Source organism: Pholis gunnellus, assembly GCF_910591455.1.
Source record: "Pholis gunnellus genome assembly, chromosome: 8".
NCBI classification, from domain to species: Eukaryota; Metazoa; Chordata; class Actinopteri; order Perciformes; family Pholidae; genus Pholis; species Pholis gunnellus.
In genome coordinates this window covers 26,555,066-26,574,213 of record NC_136534.1, presented here as the reverse complement: position 1 = coordinate 26,574,213, position 19,148 = coordinate 26,555,066, and the positions used below count along the sequence as shown (strand labels likewise).

Genomic DNA, 19,148 nt, shown 5'->3' with positions numbered 1-19,148 from the left:
ACCGCTTAATATTTAGGTTATATCCTGAACTCTTGACTAATTCCTTTCAAAGCCACCTCATTTTCTGACTTTTTCTTTCTTTTTTATTTTTGGGGTCTTTCTGATAGGTGTTCTCCCGACGACGGCGCTCGGACGAGTTCAATCCCCCGACCTCGACGACTGGAGTGAGAAGATGTACCGGTTCGAGGGAAAAGCCTCCAGGTACTTTGATCTCGTGCTGTCAAAACTCTGAGGTGGTGATATGCAGAAAACAAAAGAGAGTGATGGAGGTGAGAGAGGATGTCCGATCACAAGGTGAGAGGCAGCGGTGCAAAGAAAAGAAGAGGGAGGAAGAGATACGTCGAGAGATAACAACACAAAGACAGGGAACGAGGACAAGAGAGAGGACGTAGAAGTCTGTTTGAATCCTCTAAATGCGAAGGAAAGGTGCTTCAATGCTTCCTTTATTAGCTCCTTTAGCGAAGGAAACACCGGACCTTCCTTTACCAAAGGAAAAGGAGATAATGCCGTCCCAGAATTCCTTTGCGGCGGCAACATTTAAAGTAACGCACCATTCCGTGAAAACAAACAAACATGTTTATCTCACACAGGTTTAACAATCACACTCATACAGTCACGAAGTGATTCATGTTGAATATGAACACACTGACGATCCTTACATTTAAATTCATCAGGTATTTATTTACTTCAAACATGTAAAGAGAGCCAAAGAGAAACGGGTATAAGCTTAGTATCTGTGGCGACATTCACCAAAAATACTGCTGTTTTACAGTTGTTCTCTTTCGTACACACACTTAAAATGAAACCATGCGCATGATTCTGAAGACTTAAAGCTCGTGAACTCTGAATTCTTTTGTTTTTACTCACAAATAAAAGTTCTAAATCAACCAGAACTTAGATCTGAAGTAGAAATTCTTCATTCGGTCAAATGGTAAAACTTGACCGACTGTTGTTTTGTTTTGTGGGTTTCTTACATCGAAAAACGTACATTTTGTACGAAACGGGTCCGCTAACCTGACTGCTGTTGGCTTTTATGTTTCAATGAGCAGAATATCAAGAGGTCAGAGCACTAATCTACAAAAGAAGCATATTTCTTAGGTTGCATCCGTCCCTGAGACAGAAATCTCAAACACCAAACTCTCTAAAGATAGTAGACCGTTGAGAGATCGTGTTAGTGAGAAATTCAGTTCTTTGTATTGAACCATCCAGCCCAGTATCATGGCAGGTTAAGAAGCAGGGAAGATCTGCAATCTATTGATTTAGTGGACATGGACTCGGACAATGGAGAGTCAGTTAGGAGCCTTAATTGTGGTGGAAACACAAATTAAATTCGTACCGTATAAGATCCAAAAAGAAGACTTGTGGTGAGCGGAAGGGTCCAACAAACAGGACTCTAGCCAGAAGACCCCATGTTGTGGTTTTATGCTTTCTGTACGTAGTTATTTGAAGCCCAGCCACGATGTTTGTCCTTAAGCTAACTGTTGGTTTTTAACTTAATGTCGTCGTGACTAGAAGAGCATTCAGAGAGCACCGACCTCCGCTAAGGCCGAACCAACGTAAAGAAATAATACTATAATATATTAAGAATAAAATCCTCTCCGTGGTTCGGATCCGCTCCTAAATGTCATGCGTTCTCACACGGCCAATGCAACACTCTTTTACCAAGTTTCATGAATATCGGCCCAGAAGTTGTTTCCGTATCAGACGTAATAAGTGACAAAGTGAGGGTTTCACCTTCACTCGTGAGCGTTTGAGCTCTCCTCTTCGTCACGCGGTGAGTAAAGCGTTGGATAAAAGCATCCAGATGTTGAAAAGCAGACAAAGATTCCCTCTCAACGTGTTCCCCTCTCATGTGAAGACAAGAAGAGAAGAGAAGCCGACGGATTTAAAACACAGAGAGGAAGAGACGGTACAAAGGTGCGTGGTGACAAAGAGGAGAAAGGAGAACGAGGACAGAGAGGCAGTTTGAAGGCAGAAACAAAGACGGAGTGAAAGAGAATGAAACGTCAGAGGAGGGAGAGATGCAAGGAACAGTGCTATTAATACTTCATAACCAGCGGTATTGAACAGTCCCAGTGAAGCGCGGCGAGGGTTGTTGCTCGTTTTGTTTGATGAGGCTGAGGCTTCGTGCGGACGGGCGTTGAAAGGAGAGCCTGATTGCGCCTCCCTGCCACCTCCTCCTCCTCCTCCTCTTTAACGAGACACCTATGAGGAAAAAGGGAACGCTGAGAACAAAGGAAACCGCCACGAGGATTACACATCCAGAAACCAGGGAACCAGGGCCTTCGGATGGCAATTTGTTTCACAGCGTGCATCGGGGGGGGGGGGGGCGGGGGGGGGGGGCTGCATGTTATTTACATGTAGAGGTGATACAAGCAATGAGAGAGCAGGTGATGTGAAGCCGCCGCCCCCCAGAGGGCCGATAACAAGAAACATTTCAATAGAAGATTCCTCCTGTTTGTTTGGGATTGATCGGCGACGTTACATCTCCTCGTTTGTTTCCTCTGTGTTTGAAACGTGAGGAGGAAGATACGAAGCGGCTCTTAATGAATCCAGCTGGTTCTAAATGAGCCTGAACCTGGAAAACCGAAGTCAAAGCTTCACGTGTTAAAGCTGCATTCTCTCTAGTGTCCACCAGGGGGCGACTCCTCTGGTTGTATAGAAGTCTATGAGAAAATGACTCTAGTTCTCTCTTGATTTATTACCTCAGTAAACATTGTAAACATGAGTTTATGGTCTCAATCTCTAGTTTCAAGTCTTCTTCAATACAGCATGATGTTCATTTAGTAAATGATGGTCCATTTAGAGTCACACAGACCATAAAGCAGGGGATGCTTTAGGGGCGGGGCTACACAGTGATTGACAGGTCTCTACGTCACTCCTCCTCAGTCCATATGTGGTCACTTCCTGTTCACTGGTTGCAAAAGAAACAAGATGGCGAACTCAAAGCTTCAAAACCAATGACATCATGACGACTAAGTCCACTTCTTATATACAGTCTATGTATATGTATATATTTATGATATATAAATAAATATATCTATATTATAAGTGAGCTTTAGGAAAATAAAAGATGTTTAAAGTCAGGACTAGCTTCATCTCACAGACAGAAGGTGTTTGGTGTCATTAAAGCTTCCGTCTCCCCGTCAGGTTGTTCGGTCTGAACCGGACCTCGGGGGAGCTCAGTGTGAGGGAGGGGGCTCCTCCCGGCTCCTACCGTCTGCAGGTGAGCGTGTCGGACCTCACCTGGCCGGACGTCACCTCCACGGCTCAGGTGGAGGTGAGGGAGCTGCAGCCGGACGTCCTGAGGAACGGCGCCTCCCTCCGCCTCACCAGTGAGTCCCCCCCCCCCCCCCCTCCTCCCCCATCTTTTTATTTCTCCATGACGTCACAGTGGTTGCCACGGTAACTGTAACTGTCAGTTCTCCATCAGCACCGACAGGCAGAGATGCATGATGGGAAAGAAAATCCCTGTTTTCTCTTGTGTCCTCTTCTCTTCTGTGTTTTCTGATTTCCTCTTCAGAATTCTACCTCCTCCCTTCCTTTCTTCCTTATTTCCTTCCTCCTCCCTTTCCTTCCTTCCTTATTTCCTTCCTCCTCCCTTCCTTTCTTTCTCTTTCCTTCCTTCCTTCCTCCCTTTCCTTCCTTCCATATTTCCTTCCTCCTCCTTTTCCTTCCTCCTTTCCTTACTTCTTTCTGTCTTTCCTTTCGTCTTTCCGTACTTCGTTCTTTCTGTCTTTCCTTCTTACCTTCCTTCCTTACTTACTTCTTTATTTCCTTCCTTCCTTGCTTCCTTCTTTCTGTCTTTACTTCATTTCTTTCATTCTTTTTCTCATCTTATTATATATTATTATTGTATTAAGTTTTGTGAAGCTCCTAAATAACTCTGTTCTCCTCCTCCTCCTCCTCCTCCTCCTCCTCCTCCTCCTCCTACTCCTCCTCCTCCTCCTCCTCCTCCTCCAGACATGACGGTGGAGGAGTTCTTCGCTGGAGGAGGTGAGGAGAGTCTCTTCTCTCGTCTGGGTCGGATGTTGTCTGAACTCCTTCAGACTTCTCCGCTGAACGTTCAGATCTTCTCGGTGAGCGACGCCGGGCGGCGAGGAGAGAAGGAGCTCAACGTTTGGTTCGCTGCTCGCGGCTCAACGTTCTACCAGAAGGAGAAGCTGCTCGGATACGTGGCCGCAAACAAAGCTCAGGTGAGCAGACGTGTTGAAGTACGACAACGTTTGACTTACTGAAGCTGAACGTCAGCGACATCGCAAACATGCATTCACACATTCATACGTTCACACGTTCATTTCAGGCCCTTAGAGACACTGAGCTTCACTCACATGTGAGGAGGTGAAACACGTCACAGCTCACTGTACACATGTGGATGAATATTTAACATTAAGAGCACGAGAGCAGCTGCTGACCTCAGATCTGTGAGGGGGGGTGACATGACAGTGAACCACGTAAACACACACACACACACACACACACACACATCTGAGCAAACTCTCAGCTGATTATTTTACCATAAAAATAATCATAAAACTGACAAAGTTTTCATGAAAGAGGGAAGACAAAAGAAAAGCACAATTAAAAATAGACCGAGCTAATTAAAGAATAAAGACGTCGTTTCTCAGCTGTGAGCTCTTCAGTCGTTACATGAAGTCCTTTCAAAATAAACTTCCGTCTTCGCAGGAAACACTTGGCTAGGTTTAAGAGAAGATGGTGAAATACGTGAGGAGCATTAAAACATGAAAACAGTTAAAGAAAGATGTCAGACGTGTGTTCAGGTTGTTCTGGAGCACAGACGTCGTGCTGGACTCCTGCAGCTTGCGAGAGGCTTTTCCAAATGTTTCTGACATTTTACGGACTAAACGATCAATTTACCTTCAAAATATATAATGAGTCGGAGTCCTAATATACATCCGTTCGTATGTAAAAGAATATAAAACGCAGAAAATCTGCAAATTAAAGAGCAAAAGTAAACTGATTATTGCCGCCAACAGGTCACAAGTTCAGTTCAGCCGTCACAGTGTCTCAATCTTATTCAATCAAATATATAAACAAAGTATAAATACCAGAACAAAACACACTCAGTATGACTAAAAATAACATCAGACGCTGCAGAAGAAAGCAGCGTCTTTAATTATCTCAGGTTAAAAGGCTGATTCAGAAGCAGAATGTCAGATAAATACAAAAATAAGATGAAAAGTGAAGCCCGGCCTCGGGGACTTTAAGTCACTGCGGATGAAAGAAAAGAACTGCACACAGTCGGAGAGAGAGACGGGAAACCCCGAGGGACGACGATGAGACACCTTCTCACCCCGTAAAGACAAAACGAGAGAGAAGGATGAAAACGACTAGAAGGGAGACGGGAGAATGACAGCAGAGCTTCACCGGGACGACGAAGAAACACGAAGACGACGTGAAGAGGAAAAGAGGAAAGTTCAGAAATCACTGACGCAGGTCGACATGGGATCAGAGCTCTCACTACGCTCCAACAACCTCTTACTTTGTTTCACTTAGTTTACTGTTTATTTGTCTTCACCACACATTTAGTCATAATTGTATAATCTTAACTAGTTTTTTTGTTTAATCCATTGCAGCTGGAGGCCGTGTTGGGCGTGTCCATCTCTCAGGTGGGCGTTGATGAATGTCCCTTCGCCGACTGCGGCGAGTCCGGCGGCTGCAGCAGCGAGGTTTCCTTCGGCCAGACTCCCGAGGCGCTCGGCGCCGGCGACACTTCCCTGGTGTCGCTGTCGGCCTCGTCGGCGGCGCGGTGCGGCTGCCGGGGCCGAGAGGCCGTCCACCTGCCGTGCTCCGCCTACCCCTCCGGCCCCTGCCTCAACGGGGGGGCCTGCCGGGACGGGCCGCTGGGATACAGGTACGGGGTCTACAGGAACCCTCTGAATCTGGGTCTGTCTACAAAACAGTTAGTGTTGACAATAAAAGCTTTTTTACAGTGAGAAAAGTTTTTCTTACTTTCACTTTCACTTTTGCCTTTATTTCCGAAATAAATTAAATATTCCGAATAATCCGTTTACATGGATAATACAAATAGATATTCCACCAATATTCATGCAGCCGTTTGTGTTCATATTAGCGTAAACCGACCTCATGACGTGTGCGCGTGACGGCTACGTTACCAGTTTACCAACATCATCCGGTCCGTTTGAGGAGCTCACCTCATCTTCATCATCCTCATCCTCAGTGAATCCGATGACGTCGTTCTCTTTCTGTGTTTGACGGGTCGACGTCCTCGCGCGTCGTTCAATCTCGTCTGAACATGTCAAAGTGAACATCAGGAGCTAACAGATGTGTTTCTCAGCGTGCTCCAGAGGTGGAGGACTTGTTGGACCAAACAGCTTCTCTAGAAGATGTTTGTTGATCTCCAGAAACCTGTTGATCTCAAAGTCCTTCGTGATGTTTCTCCTTCTGTCCTTCTGGACATCATCTCTACTCCAGCTTCTCCAACTGTTGGCTAGTTGGTTCATGTTCAACGCACAGAGACTCTGATAGTGAATGTATACACTATATACAGCTCATTCACTGTATACAGTATATATCTATACATGAGCTGTATACATGTCCAAGGAATGATCCTAGAACCTGGAGAACATCAACACATCACACATGTTTTAATATGAACATGATCGATGTGGATTAACGTTCACGTGAGCGGAAAGAATTCTCCCGTAGGTCAAACCGTCCAAAGATTCATTTTCAGCCGTCGACTTTGAATTGTTACATCATTTTATTGGTTTTTAATATCGAACGCAACACCTCAGCTGCTAAATGTGACAGATGGTTCGCTCTCTTTTCTCTTTTTTTAACACGGACAAATATACACGACGTTACTTTCATTCACAGGGTTTTCTGTCACGGGTTTTTTGGGGGGATTTGGTCTCTCGGGTCATTTTAATTAACGTTGGCACGTCTGAAAAGTATTTTTTGACGGCGTCACAAAGCTCCAGATAGAGACCAGGAATGTCGAGGTCGCGTTCTTACTCTTCTGTTTCGGGATTTTGGGGAACCTGCAGAAAAAATGAAAATTCCGACAGTTACACACAAAAATCACACTTTTCAGACTCACTATAAGTAAAATGTGCCAAAAAAAACAAGATTCAAAGTATTTGAGATGATTTATTTATAATTTCCAACATATTAAATGAACTCTTTCAACCTTTTGCTGTCTTTAGAAGCTGGTACTGATATTTAAAGATACTCAAACTGCTAAATAAATACATGAAGAACCTTCCATCGTCATCGTCGTTGAGAGAAGTCGATCGTATCGTCAAATGAACTCTTTGTGTCTCTCAGGTGTGATTGTCCGTCCATGTTCGACGGGCCCGAGTGCCAGCAGACCAAACACAGCTTCGGCGGTCAGGGCTACGCCTGGTTCCCTCCCATCATGCCTTGCTTCCAGAGCCACGTCTCCCTGGAGTTCCTGGCCGAGTCGGCCAACGGGCTGCTGTTGTACAACGGGCCGCTCGGCCCCGCCCACTCCGGGGAGCAGGAGGACTTCATCGCCATAGGTGAGTTTACGGGTTTTGTGTTTGTTTTTTTAAAGAAAATTATCATGCAGTTATTCTTAATCAAGAACGGTATTTTACTGTAATTTGTACGGGTGTGTCTGCCTCTCTGGACGAAGTATTTCAGGTTGTTACACTTGAGCTTGATGGCAAAATCATCTCCAAATAACTGCATTACATCATCATAAATCAAAGAGCAAAGGTTTGTTATCTAGAGTTCTACACAGAATACCTGCAGAAAATGGACCACAATGCAATGCAGCTGCAACTTTTTCTACACTGTCATAAATAAAAATAAATGAGCTGAAATTCGTAGATATCCCATGAAATCAATTTATATACAAACAAAAAACAGGCGTGTTCATGACCTAACTCCCGTATTTAAGTATTCCAACTTTCGTAGTTATTTTAATCCCAACCACTATCTTTTCCTAAACTAAGTATTTCACGATCTTTTTCTCAAACCTAACGAAGTATTTCACCATCTTTTTCTCAAACCTAACGAAGTATTTCACCATCTTTTTCTTAAACCTAACGAAGTATTTCGCCATCTTTTTCTCAAACCTAACGACGTATTTCACGATCTTTTTCTCAAACCTAACGAAGTATTTCACGATCTTTTTCTCAAACCTAACGACGTATTTCACCATCTTTTTCTCAAACCTAACGAAGTATTTCACGATCTCTTTCTCAAACCTAACGACGTATTTCACCATCTTTTTCTTAAACCTAACGAAGTATTTCACCATCTTTTTCTTAAACCTAACGAAGTATTTCACCATCTTTTTCTTAAACCTAACGAAGTATTTCACCATCTTTTTCTTAAACCTAACGACATATTTCACCATCTTTTTCTCAAACCTAACGAAGTATTTCACCATCTTTTTCTTAACGTAACGAAGTATTTCACGATCATCTTCTAAACCTAACAAAGTAGTTTTTTTGTCTAAACTTAACTAAGTTGTTTCCTGTAAAGACAGAGGTTTTATTTTGAAAAGACTGAATTCATGTAACAACCAGAGGAGTCGCCCCCTGATGGACATTAGAGAGAATGCAGGTTGTCGTCTGTATGAAACCCTTTGTTAAAAGTTAAAACATGATTAAATTATCAAACTTCTCTCACAGACGGATCTCTCAGTGCTGCTCGTCTTCCACCAACACAAAGCGTGAATCAATGCTGTCGCTGTGAAGACAAAAGAGCTCTAATGTCAGCTCCCGGCGGTCCTCGTGTGGTGTTGACGGATTAGACCGCTGATGGCTTTTCTCAATAAACGCCTCTTGCATAATCTCGCCCCATTAAAGTTATGCAATCATTGAACCAAAGGGGGAAAAACATCAACGATAGACGCAGCATTGATCACAGAGAAGCATTTTTCACTTACATGTTCAATAACATGGCCGTGAGGTTGATGGGGTCACACACACACACACACACACACACACACAAACACACACAGACAGAGGATATTGGAAAACACACACACACACAATTGACTGAGTGGATTCAGCAGCTCACACAGAGAAGTGATGTTTCAGCATCACGTTAATCTTTCAGGTCTTGTTTTTATATTTGGTCTTTATTATTATCTTTTAGCCGACTCCATTTGTAGAATGAGGACCGTGAAGGCTCTGAATCCTACAATAATAATAATAATAATAATAATAACTTTATTTATAGAGCACCTTTAAAAACAGAGTTTACAAAGTGCTTTGACAGACAAAGCAGCAAAACAATAATAAAACAGAAAGCTCAGTGAGAGACAGTCGATACGATCAAAATAAACTGAGAAATAAAATAAAATAATTTAGTAAAATTGACGACATCACATCACGTTTGTTCCAAAAGGTTCAGGAATGACTGTATATATTTTAAAACCAGACCAAAGTGTAGTACGCCTCTGAAAGACCTGGTTAAGTTGAAATATTGTGGTTTATACATCAATAAGTACACAAGTGATAATTACGTAATACTTAAGCACAGAAGTTACAAAGACTCCGTTGACTTGTGGTTTCACACGAACGGCGGTCTTCTTAGTGAAAGTCCTGTGTTTTAGTTTTCACCACAAAGTCTTTATAAAGATACATTAGAAGTATCATAACATTAATAAATACGTAACATATCAAATCCCCTCATTGTACATTGGTTGAAGGACGCGTGGCGTTAATGAAAAGTTTAAATAAACAGCAACATGTGATGAACGACAGTGAGTTCAGCTAAGAGAACACCGATAGAACGCAGAGTGTCGAGGACTTGAGAATAGAACAGTAAGGTTCTCCTCCTCGCCTCCAGAGTTGAGGAACGGGGTTCCGGTTCTGAGCATAAACCACGGATCGGGGACGCTGACCCTGCAGCTGCCGGCGAAATCCACCGTCACCGACCGGCGCTGGCATCGCCTCGACATCGTCAGCGACGGAAAGGTACGACTGAAGGACGGACGACGTGTTAACTTTGTCTTTCAAAAAGGTTTCAGTCCAATATAGGATGCAGTTTCATATATTTATTATTATATTATATTTAACCCTCTGAACACCAAAGATGTTTCTACTTTTTATTCTTCTCTCTGAGGTTTTGATGTTCCCTTCAAAATAAAAGTCCTGCTCCTCTATGAAACAGCACCACCATGAGTAGAAGTAGAGAACTAGAACACGTTATGATGACATCATCATTAAAAAGAAAGAAACACGAGTTGAATTTCTTTGACAAAATTGGCAAACAATGGAAATATAAATCCAACATTTTATCAAATGTTACCAACGTAGGAAAGAAATGTCATAGAGGCGCGATGTCTATAAATACTAAACCATTCACATGTTTCAGCCTCTCTCCTCTCCTCTCTCTCCTCTCCTCTCTCCTCTCCTCTCTCCTCTCCTCTCTCCTCTCTCCTCTCCTCTCTCCTCTCCCTCTCCTCTCTCCTCTCCTCTCTCCTCTCCTCTCTCCTCTCCTCTCTCTCTCTCCTCTCTCCTCTCTCTCTCCTCTCTCCTCCTCTCCTCTCTCCTCCCCTCTCTCCTCTCCTCTCCTCCTCCTCCTCCACCCCTCTCTCTCTCCTCTCCTCCTCCTCTCCTCTCCTCTCTCCTCTCTCTCTCCTCCTCTCCTCTCTCCTCTCTCTCTCTCTCTCTCTCTCTCCTCTCTCTCTCCTCTCTCCTCCTCTCCTCTCTCCTCCTCTCTCCTCTCTCCTCTCCTCTCTCCTCTCCTCTCTCTCTCTCCTCTCTCTCTCCTCTCTCCTCCTCTCTCCTCTCTTCTCTCTCTCCTCTCCTCTCTCCTCCTCTCTCCTCTCCTCTCTCCTCCTCTCTCCTCTCCTCTCTCCTCTCCTCTCTCCTCTCCTCTCTCTCTCTCCTCTCTCTCCTCTCTCTCTCCTCCTCTCCTCTCTCCTCCTCTCTCCTCTCCTCTCTTCTCTCTCTCTCTCCTCTCCTCTCTCCTCCTCTCTCCTCTCCTCTCTTCTCTCTCTCTCTCTCCTCTCTCTCTCCTCTCTCCTCCTCTCCTCTCTCCTCCTCTCTCCTCTCCTCTCTCCTCTCCTCTCTCCTCTCCTCTCTCCTCTCCTCTCTCCTCCTCTCTCCTCTCCTCTCTTCTCTCTCTCTCTCCTCTCCTCTCTCCTCTCTCTCTCCTCTCCTCTCTTCTCTCTCTCTCTCCTCTCCTCTCTTCTCTCTCTCTCTCCTCTCCTCTCTCCTCTCTCTCCTCTCCTCTCTTCTCTCTCTCTCTCTCTCCTCTCTCTCTCTCTCTCTCCTCTCCTCTCCTCTCTCCTCTCCTCCTCTCCTCTCTCCTCTCTCCTCCTCTCCTCTCCTCTCCTCTCTCCTCTCCTCTCTGTGTTCTCTTCCTGTAGTTCAGTCAGAGTTTCTCTCTTGTGGTCACATGACTGTTGTTCTCAGATGAATCAATCATGACGTCATAGTTTCACACTTTAATGTTTCTCCACAATCTGGTTAAAGTGAACTCTTTATTTGTGGAGACATTTATAATGAGAACATGAAGAATATAATGTGTGTGTGTGTGTGTGTGTGTGTGTGTGTGTGTGTGTGTGTGTGTGTGTGTGTGTGTGTGTGTCCAGGCCGTCCAGCTGATCCTGGACCAGTGTGGGGGGGGCGGCGGTGAATGAGCTGGAGGGCGGTGGGGGGGGCGGTGAGGAGACAGACGAGTCCGGCTGTAGAGCTGCAGGAGAGACGCCAGGAAACCAGAGGTGAGAACATCTCACATGGAAATAATGTCTCCTCCTCCTCCTCCTCCTCCTCCTCCTCCTCCTCCTCCTCCTCCTCCTCCTCCTCTCATTTGTTATGTTCCTCCTCCTCAGGTACCTGAATGTCTTCCAGCCTCTTCAGTTGGGAGGAGTGAAGGAAACATCTCCTCATCGACGTTACCGCAGCTTCACCGGCTGCATCCGCAACCTGGTGGTGGACAGTCAGGTAACACTGTGTGTGTGTGTGTGTGTGTGAGTGTGTGTGAGGGTGAGGGTGTGTGTAAGGGTGTGTGTGTGTGTGTGTGTGAGTGTGTGTGTGTTTCCATCCCAGAGATCATTAGCATCTCCTCCATGTGTGTTTCTTGTTTTTTAAATGTAATATTAATGTTAGTGAGTCTGAATCTGTGTGTTTGTGTATGAATGTATTCACTCTTATTCCCCTCAGTGAGTGTGTGTGTGTGTGTGTGTGTGTGTGTGTGTGTGTTTGAGCCGAGGCCAACATATAATATAAATGAAGAGCAGCCTCCTCCTCCTCCTCCTCCTGAAACTAAATGAGCTCAACAACCTCCCAAAAATATTCCCCGAGAAACACTTCTGCCTCCTTCTTACCCACAATCCTTTGCGGTGTTGAGGGTTGTTTCCCGGACTTAAGACGGGATCGAGATAATTTCATCGTCTTCAGCTGTAAACAAATAACTTCTACATTTGTGCTTTTTCATAATATTTCTTCTTCTGTGGTTTTGGTTCTTTGCTTTGTTCAGATCAGTTTTATTTGCTTTTATTTTATTTGAGTTCAAATGACTTCATTATCTTAAGAAGTATGATGATGATGATGATGATGATGATGATGATGATGATGATGATGATGATGGCCCTCAGGTGTACGACCTGGCGTCTCCAGGTGAGAGTGTGGACAGCTCTCCCGGCTGCCGGCTGACAGACGGCGTGTGCGTGACGGCGGCCGGTCCGTCCTGCGGAGCTCGAGCCTCCTGCATCGCCGACTGGGGCTCCTTCAGCTGCCAGTGCCACCCGGGGTTCACCGGACACAAGTGTGACAGCGGTGAGGGTGTGTGTGTGTGTGTGTGTGTGTGTGTGTGTGTGTGTGTGTGTGTGTGTGTGTGTGTGTGTGTGTGTTATCAACTAACCTGCTCATTCATTTCAATGTAGGTGTTTTTATAGAAAATATAAAGTTTATAAGAAGAGATTCTAGCAAAAGAGTGATTCTACTAAAATAGAAAAGTTATATTCAGTGTTTATTTATGTCTTAACATGACCTCCTCCTCCTCCTCCTCTTCCCCCTCCTCCTCCTCCTCTCCCTCCTCCTCCTCCTCTTCCTCCTCCTCCTCCTCCTCCTCTTCCCCCTCCTCTTCCCCCTCCTCCTCCTCCTCCTCCTCTCCCTCCTCCTCCTCCTCTTCCCCCTCCTCCTCCACCTCCTCCTCCTCCCCCTCCTCCTCCTCCTCCTCTTCCCCCTCCTCTTCCTCCTCCTCCTCTTCCCCCTCCTCCTCCCCCTCCTCCTCCTCCTCCTCCTCCTCCTCTCCCTCCTCCTCCTCCTCTTCCCCCTCCTCTTCCCCCTCCTCCTCCTCCTCCTCCTCTTCCTCCCCCTCCTCTTCCCCCTCCTCCTCCACCTCCTCCTCCTCCTCCTCCTCTTCCCCCTCCTCTTCCTCCCCCTCCTCCTCCTCCTCTTCCCCCTCCTCCTCCCCCTCCTCCTCCTCCTCCTCCTCTTCCCCCTCCTCTTCCTCCCCCTCCTCCTCCTCCTCTTCCTCCTCCTCCTCTTCCCCCTCCTCCTCCTCCTCTTCCCCCTCCTCCTCCCCCTCCTCCTCCTCCACCTCCTCCTCCTCTTCCCCCTCCTCCTCCCCCTCCTCCTCCCCCTCCTCTTCCTCCCCCTCCTCCTCTTCCTCCCCCTCCTCCTCCTCCCCCTCCTCTTCCTCCCCCTCCTCCTCCTCCTCTTCCTCCTCCTCCTCTTCCCCCTCCTCCCCCTCCTCTTCCTCCCCCTCCTCCTCCTCCTCCTCCTCCTCCTCTTCCCCCTCCTCCTCCTCCTCCTCCTCCCCCTCCTCCTCCTCCTCTTCCTCCCTCAGCCGTCCCAGAGTTCTCCTTCGACTCGGGCAGCGTTGTGCGTCTCCAGCTCAGAGGAGGCGGCAGCTCTCGCCGCACTAACGTGCAGCTCCTCCTCCGAACCCGCGCCTCCTCCGGCTCCCTGTTCTCCGTGACGTCCCGGGACTCCAGCGAGTACATCGTCCTGGAGGTCGGTAGTCTGCTGACCTTTTGACCTTTTGACCTCACGGACCAGAGACGCACAGAAGACGTAAACAAACGGTTCTCCTTCTCTCCTCAGCTCGTGGACGGCCTCCTCTCCGTCCGAGCCGACCTGGGCGACGGCGCTCGCTCCCTGCGCCTCCTCGGCCAGCGGGTGGACGTCGGGCAGTGGGTGCTGGTCGGCCTCGGTCGCCACGACAACCTGTTCACGCTAAGGCTGGAGCAGGGGGGGGGGCGGCGGGAGGTCCGGGGCCGACTGGGGATCCGGAGAGAGATCGTTGTTCAACAGGCCGGAGTGACGGTGGGAGACAAGGACGTCTTTCAGGGTGAGGATCTGGATTCATGTCTTAACATGACTTCTCCCTCCTCCTCCTCCTCCTCCTCCTCCTCCTCCTCCTCCTCCTCCTCCTCCTCCTCATGTGAATCACATCTAACATATTTGCGAGCTTTAAACCCGGACCTTTCCCCCGCCGTCCGTCTCTCTCTCAGGTTGTCTGCGGGACGTTCGCTTTAACTCTCAGGTCCTCCCTCTGGACGGGCGGAGTCAGGACTCGGTGACGGTGCTGGAGAGGCGGGGCGTCACCTCGGGTTGCCACAGCGACGCCTGCAGCAGCCAACCGTGTCGCAGCCCTCTGCGCTGCACCGACCTGTGGAGGAAGCACCAGTGCAAGTAAGAGACGCGCACGCCTCCCATCACATGTCTGTGGGAAGTGGACGGAGTCCCATTTGTCCGTCGCCATCTTTGTTTTTTTTTGACAACCAGTGAACAGGAAGTGACCACATCTGGACTGAGGAGGAGTGACGTCTCTGGTAGAGACCTGTCAATCACCGTGTAGCCCCGCCCCTAAAGCATCCCCTGCTTTATGGTCTGTTTGACTCTAAATGGACCGTCATAAGTAAAGAAAGGAGGAAGGAACGAAATAAAGAAATCAGCATCGGCTTCACTTTTCAGCAGCGCTGGTGTTATTCTGACGTTGTTTTGACTCCGTTTCCCAGGTGCCCCGGCGGTCAGGTGACGGTGACGGAGGACTCCGGCGAGCAGCGCTGCGAGCCGTCGCCCTGCGGAGCTTCTTCCTGCCGTCACGGCGGCGTCTGCCAGCCGCTGTCGCCCGACAGCTACCGGTGCCGCTGTCAGGACGGCTTCAGGGGTCAGCGCTGCGAGCTGGGCCTCGGGCGGCAGCGGCTGGTCGCCCTCAGCCCCAGCTCCATCCTCGCCATCAGCATGTGTCTGCTCGTCTTCTTCGGTAAGAGACTCGTCACGAAGGAGACTTTTATAGAACTCTTCATGTGTCAATGTGACGTGAACTCGTCTCCTCTCGTTCTGAACTCGTGTCAGTTTGCTGATCAATAGTTTTTTTTTCCATTGGCATCGATCAGTGAAGTCAGAGTTACGTAAAGTCTGAATGTCGTTGAATTAAAGGGACAGTAGTGAACCAGAACCATTTAACCTCTCAAACTATCTGTGACCTCTACAAACACCAACACACTGATTCTCTTTGTGTTATTGTGTCACACAATATGTAAACATTCAATCAAACTTTATTTGTACGGCACCTTTCATACAATCTGGTTATAAACAAATTTAAAATTAACGATTTTGAGACAAATGCATGTGAGACACTAAAATGATCAAATGTAATAAAACAGAAATAAAAACGATAAAATAAGATAATCCTTTAATTTGCAGCAAAGTGGAGAGTTCAACAAGAGAAATCAGTAAAAAACAAAACAAGAGAATAAAGACAGAAGTACAGTAAATAGTCAGACTGAAGTAATAATAAAGAAGTAAAACAACAAAAGCTAAAAATACAAATAATACACATTATTGCAATCATGGTAACATTAGCAGTAGTTAAACAACATGAAATAAAATGAATAACATAATAATAATAATATCAGAACAATCCCTTTAAGACCACCAAAGGTATTTAATTTCCTCACAGGAAGACTTCATTTCCCATCAGCCCTCTCTCTTCCTGCTCATCACTGAAGAGGACAAACGATTAAAAACATGTTGGCTCACCGAGTGAAAGGTGTTAAAGATTCTCCTTCCACTAACGTGTTGTTCTCCTGTTTATTATAATAATAATAATAATAATAATAATAATTATACTAAATAACTGACTTACATTGAGGCCAAATGACTCCACAGAGCAGCTTTAATGAGCTGCTGCCTCAAACGTACAGGAAGGAAGTGAAATGTGTCCCGGTGGTGCACATCTACACACATTAATACTGTCCTGTGTGTGTGTGTGTGTGTGTGTGTGTGTGTGTGTGTGTGTGTGTGTGTGTGTGTGTGCAGCGGTGCTGGTGGCGGTGACGGTGTGGAACCAGAAAGGCAGCCGTAACAAGTTCAGGAAGCGAGGAGTTTACCACATCCCAGCAGAACACGAGAGCTGGGAGGACATCCGAGAAAACATCCTCAACTACAACGAGGAGGGGGGGGGCGAGCAGGACCAGGTACACACACACACACACACACACACACACACACACACACACACACACACACACACACACACACACACACACACACACACACACACACACACACAGAAACTAGAACATTTTGTTGACAGAATCAGAATGTTTTTATGTACAAGAAGGAAAACGATAAACACAGTAAGAGAAAAGTAGAACTTGTGTACTTACGAAGCATTTTACGATCTTTTCTAAGCTAACGAAGTTTTTTACGATCTTTTCTTAAGCTAAGTATTTTACGATCTTTTCTTAAGCTAAGTATTTTACGATCTTTTCTTAAGCTAACTAAGTATTTTACGATCTTTTCTTAAGCTAACTAAGTATTTTACGATCTTTTCTAAACCTATTAAGCAGATTGAGCAGATTCTCAACTAGCTACCGAGGATCGAATACCACTAACTGTGTGTGTTCCTTCCTTCTTTACCTCCTTCCTTCCTTCCTTCCTTCCTTTCCTTCCAGAACGGATACGACATCACGGAGCTGAAGCGTCCTCTGTGCTCCAGTCTGTCTCAGTCCTCGTCTTGCACCACCGCCCCGCTCATCAAATCCTCCCCCGGCTCCCAGGAGGAGGTTCACCCGTCCGGCTCCTCCTGCAGCTCCGGCGCTCCCTACCTCAGCATCCCGCACCACCACCACCACCAACACCTCCAACACCACCTCCACTACCAGCACGCTGCCGCCGCTGCCAACGGCTACCCCAGCGCCGCCACCTACGCCGCTCACGCGTGTCGGGACACGGAGGCGAGCGACGCCCCCCCCCACGCCGGCGTCGCGCTCCCGCGTGGACTTTAAAAGCTACGTGGCGCGAATCATCTGGGAAGCGGACAACGACGGCGAGGCGCTGCCGCCGGACGCCTACCACGTGTGGTGCGTGGAGGGCTCGGGGTCGACGGCGGGAAGCCTCAGCTCGCTGGGGTCGGCCGCGTCACGCAGAAACATTCTCGCCGCCCCCGGCGTAGCCGAAGAAGAAGAGGAGGAGGAGGAGGAGGAGGACGAAGGAGGGTTTGTTTACGACAGGCTGTCGCGGTGGGGCCCAAAGTTCCAGGAGCTGAGCGAGATGTACGACCGGCCCCAGCTGGCCCTCACGTACAGGGACGCCGTGGCGTACGTACAGAGGAGCCACAGCCACGAACGCCTGCCTCACCACCACCACTAGGGGGCGCCACACAACCCGAACCCAGCTAGCTCACGGCTAACACACGGCTAGCTCACGGCTAACACGCGGCTAGCTCACAGCTAACACGGGAGGGACACGGGGCTGCGTTCACGTCTGAAACAAACCAAAAGACAATATTAAAAAATTATATTTTTATATTGCAAATGTCTGCTAAATTGAATAATGATATTGATGCCCAATTAAAATGAACGGTGCTCTTTTGTTATGCACAATTTAATCTTGGAATTTAATCAATAAAAATCATTATTCTTATATTTACAAACGACGGCTCCTTGGAGCAAAAATGTGATTCAATTTTATTCAAATATTTAGTTTAAACACATTCGTTACTCGTGAAAATGACCGTTTTGACATCAACAGAACAGAACGGAAAGACAGGAAATATTCTGCTTCTCCTCAACACTTCAAAATAAACCCTGAATTATATTCTGAATATGTTTATTTACCTCACACAGTCTGAGGCTTTAGGAGAAGGTCGTTCCTCAACTACAGATATTTTCTGTTCTTTTTGGTTCATTAAACCTCAGGTCAAAGTTCATGTCGGGGAGTTAAAGGAAGCGAGAGGCACCAGAGAAGTAATGAAGGGGAAACGATGCACAAAAGAGAAGTAAATGTTTGGTGACGTTTGTTTCTTGTTCACACGATTATAAATGCAAACATTTTAGAACTATTGAGAAGGAATTAGATTCATCTGAAAGAACAGTTTTGTTGTCAAAGGTGCGATAATATGAAAGAAAGAAAGTCACAAAGATGTCCCGCCCACTCAGCCCTGAGGACCAATCAGCCACAACCACCTGCATGGGTGCACACCAATTGGCTGACACTCAAAATCCTCAGTCCTGATTGGCTGCTGGCTCCTCATTAAAGGCGGGACCAACATTCAACCTGTAATCACTGAGCCTCGAGGAAACTGGTTCAAAGTAAAGAGTTTCTCATTTCTGGTGTATTTGTTTACCCAGAATGCATTGCACACATTTTGGATTTGAACCAGTTTGCTGCAGAGAGACTTTCTTTTTTTAAAGATATTTATTATCACGTAGGACAAAGAAACAGATCCAGAAGTATTTATCATTGAAAAATTACTACTAAACTAAATATTAGTATTAAATTAAACATATAGTCCTTTCAGCTCTTTGCGTGTTAATAATCCAGCCCACAAAGACACGGAGCGTCTCACTGTTTGTGTTTTGACAAGTTGTCAAATCCCCCAAAAACCCTCCAAACATCCAAACATCAGTCGTCCCGTCAGCCGTCGGTGAATCCGACGTGAACGCAGCCGCTCTGTCCTCCGTGACGCGTTCAAGGGCTGCAGGTTCTTCCTGTGATCCGGATGTTTCATCATGTAAGAAGAAACAAAACAAGCTGCAGGACAAAAGAAGTTCACAGTTCAGCGGCTTCGTGTACCAGCTTCACACAGGAACACGGCGTCTTGATTTATTTCTTTTCAGCTGTTTTTATTTCATTCGTCGGCAGTTTTTGTGGGTCGCTGACTTCAGAGTAAAAGTGTTTTTGGAGGAATATTACCACCGAACTGTGTCTGAAAGG

The 19,148-nt window shown here is 46.7% G+C and overlaps 1 protein-coding gene across 1 annotated transcript in view; it reads left to right on the top strand.

Moving 5' to 3' along the window:
- LOC306699748 (neural-cadherin) overlaps window positions 1–17,582 on the top strand; it is a gene marked incomplete at both ends in the record, with an annotated part of 101,322 nt that extends 83,740 nt beyond the window's left edge. The window contains 17 exon segments of the mRNA XM_079164467.1: window positions 108–201; window positions 3,151–3,335; window positions 3,964–4,196; window positions 5,598–5,875; window positions 7,312–7,526; window positions 9,814–9,941; window positions 11,567–11,593; window positions 11,595–11,695; window positions 11,807–11,918; window positions 12,572–12,752; window positions 13,768–13,934; window positions 14,025–14,271; window positions 14,435–14,615; window positions 14,942–15,189; window positions 16,248–16,405; window positions 16,886–17,184; window positions 17,186–17,582. Of these exon segments, the coding sequence (XP_079020593.1) occupies window positions 108–201; window positions 3,151–3,335; window positions 3,964–4,196; window positions 5,598–5,875; window positions 7,312–7,526; window positions 9,814–9,941; window positions 11,567–11,593; window positions 11,595–11,695; window positions 11,807–11,918; window positions 12,572–12,752; window positions 13,768–13,934; window positions 14,025–14,271; window positions 14,435–14,615; window positions 14,942–15,189; window positions 16,248–16,405; window positions 16,886–17,184; window positions 17,186–17,582 (3,251 nt within the window).
- Between the last annotated feature and the right edge of the window lie 1,566 nt (window positions 17,583–19,148).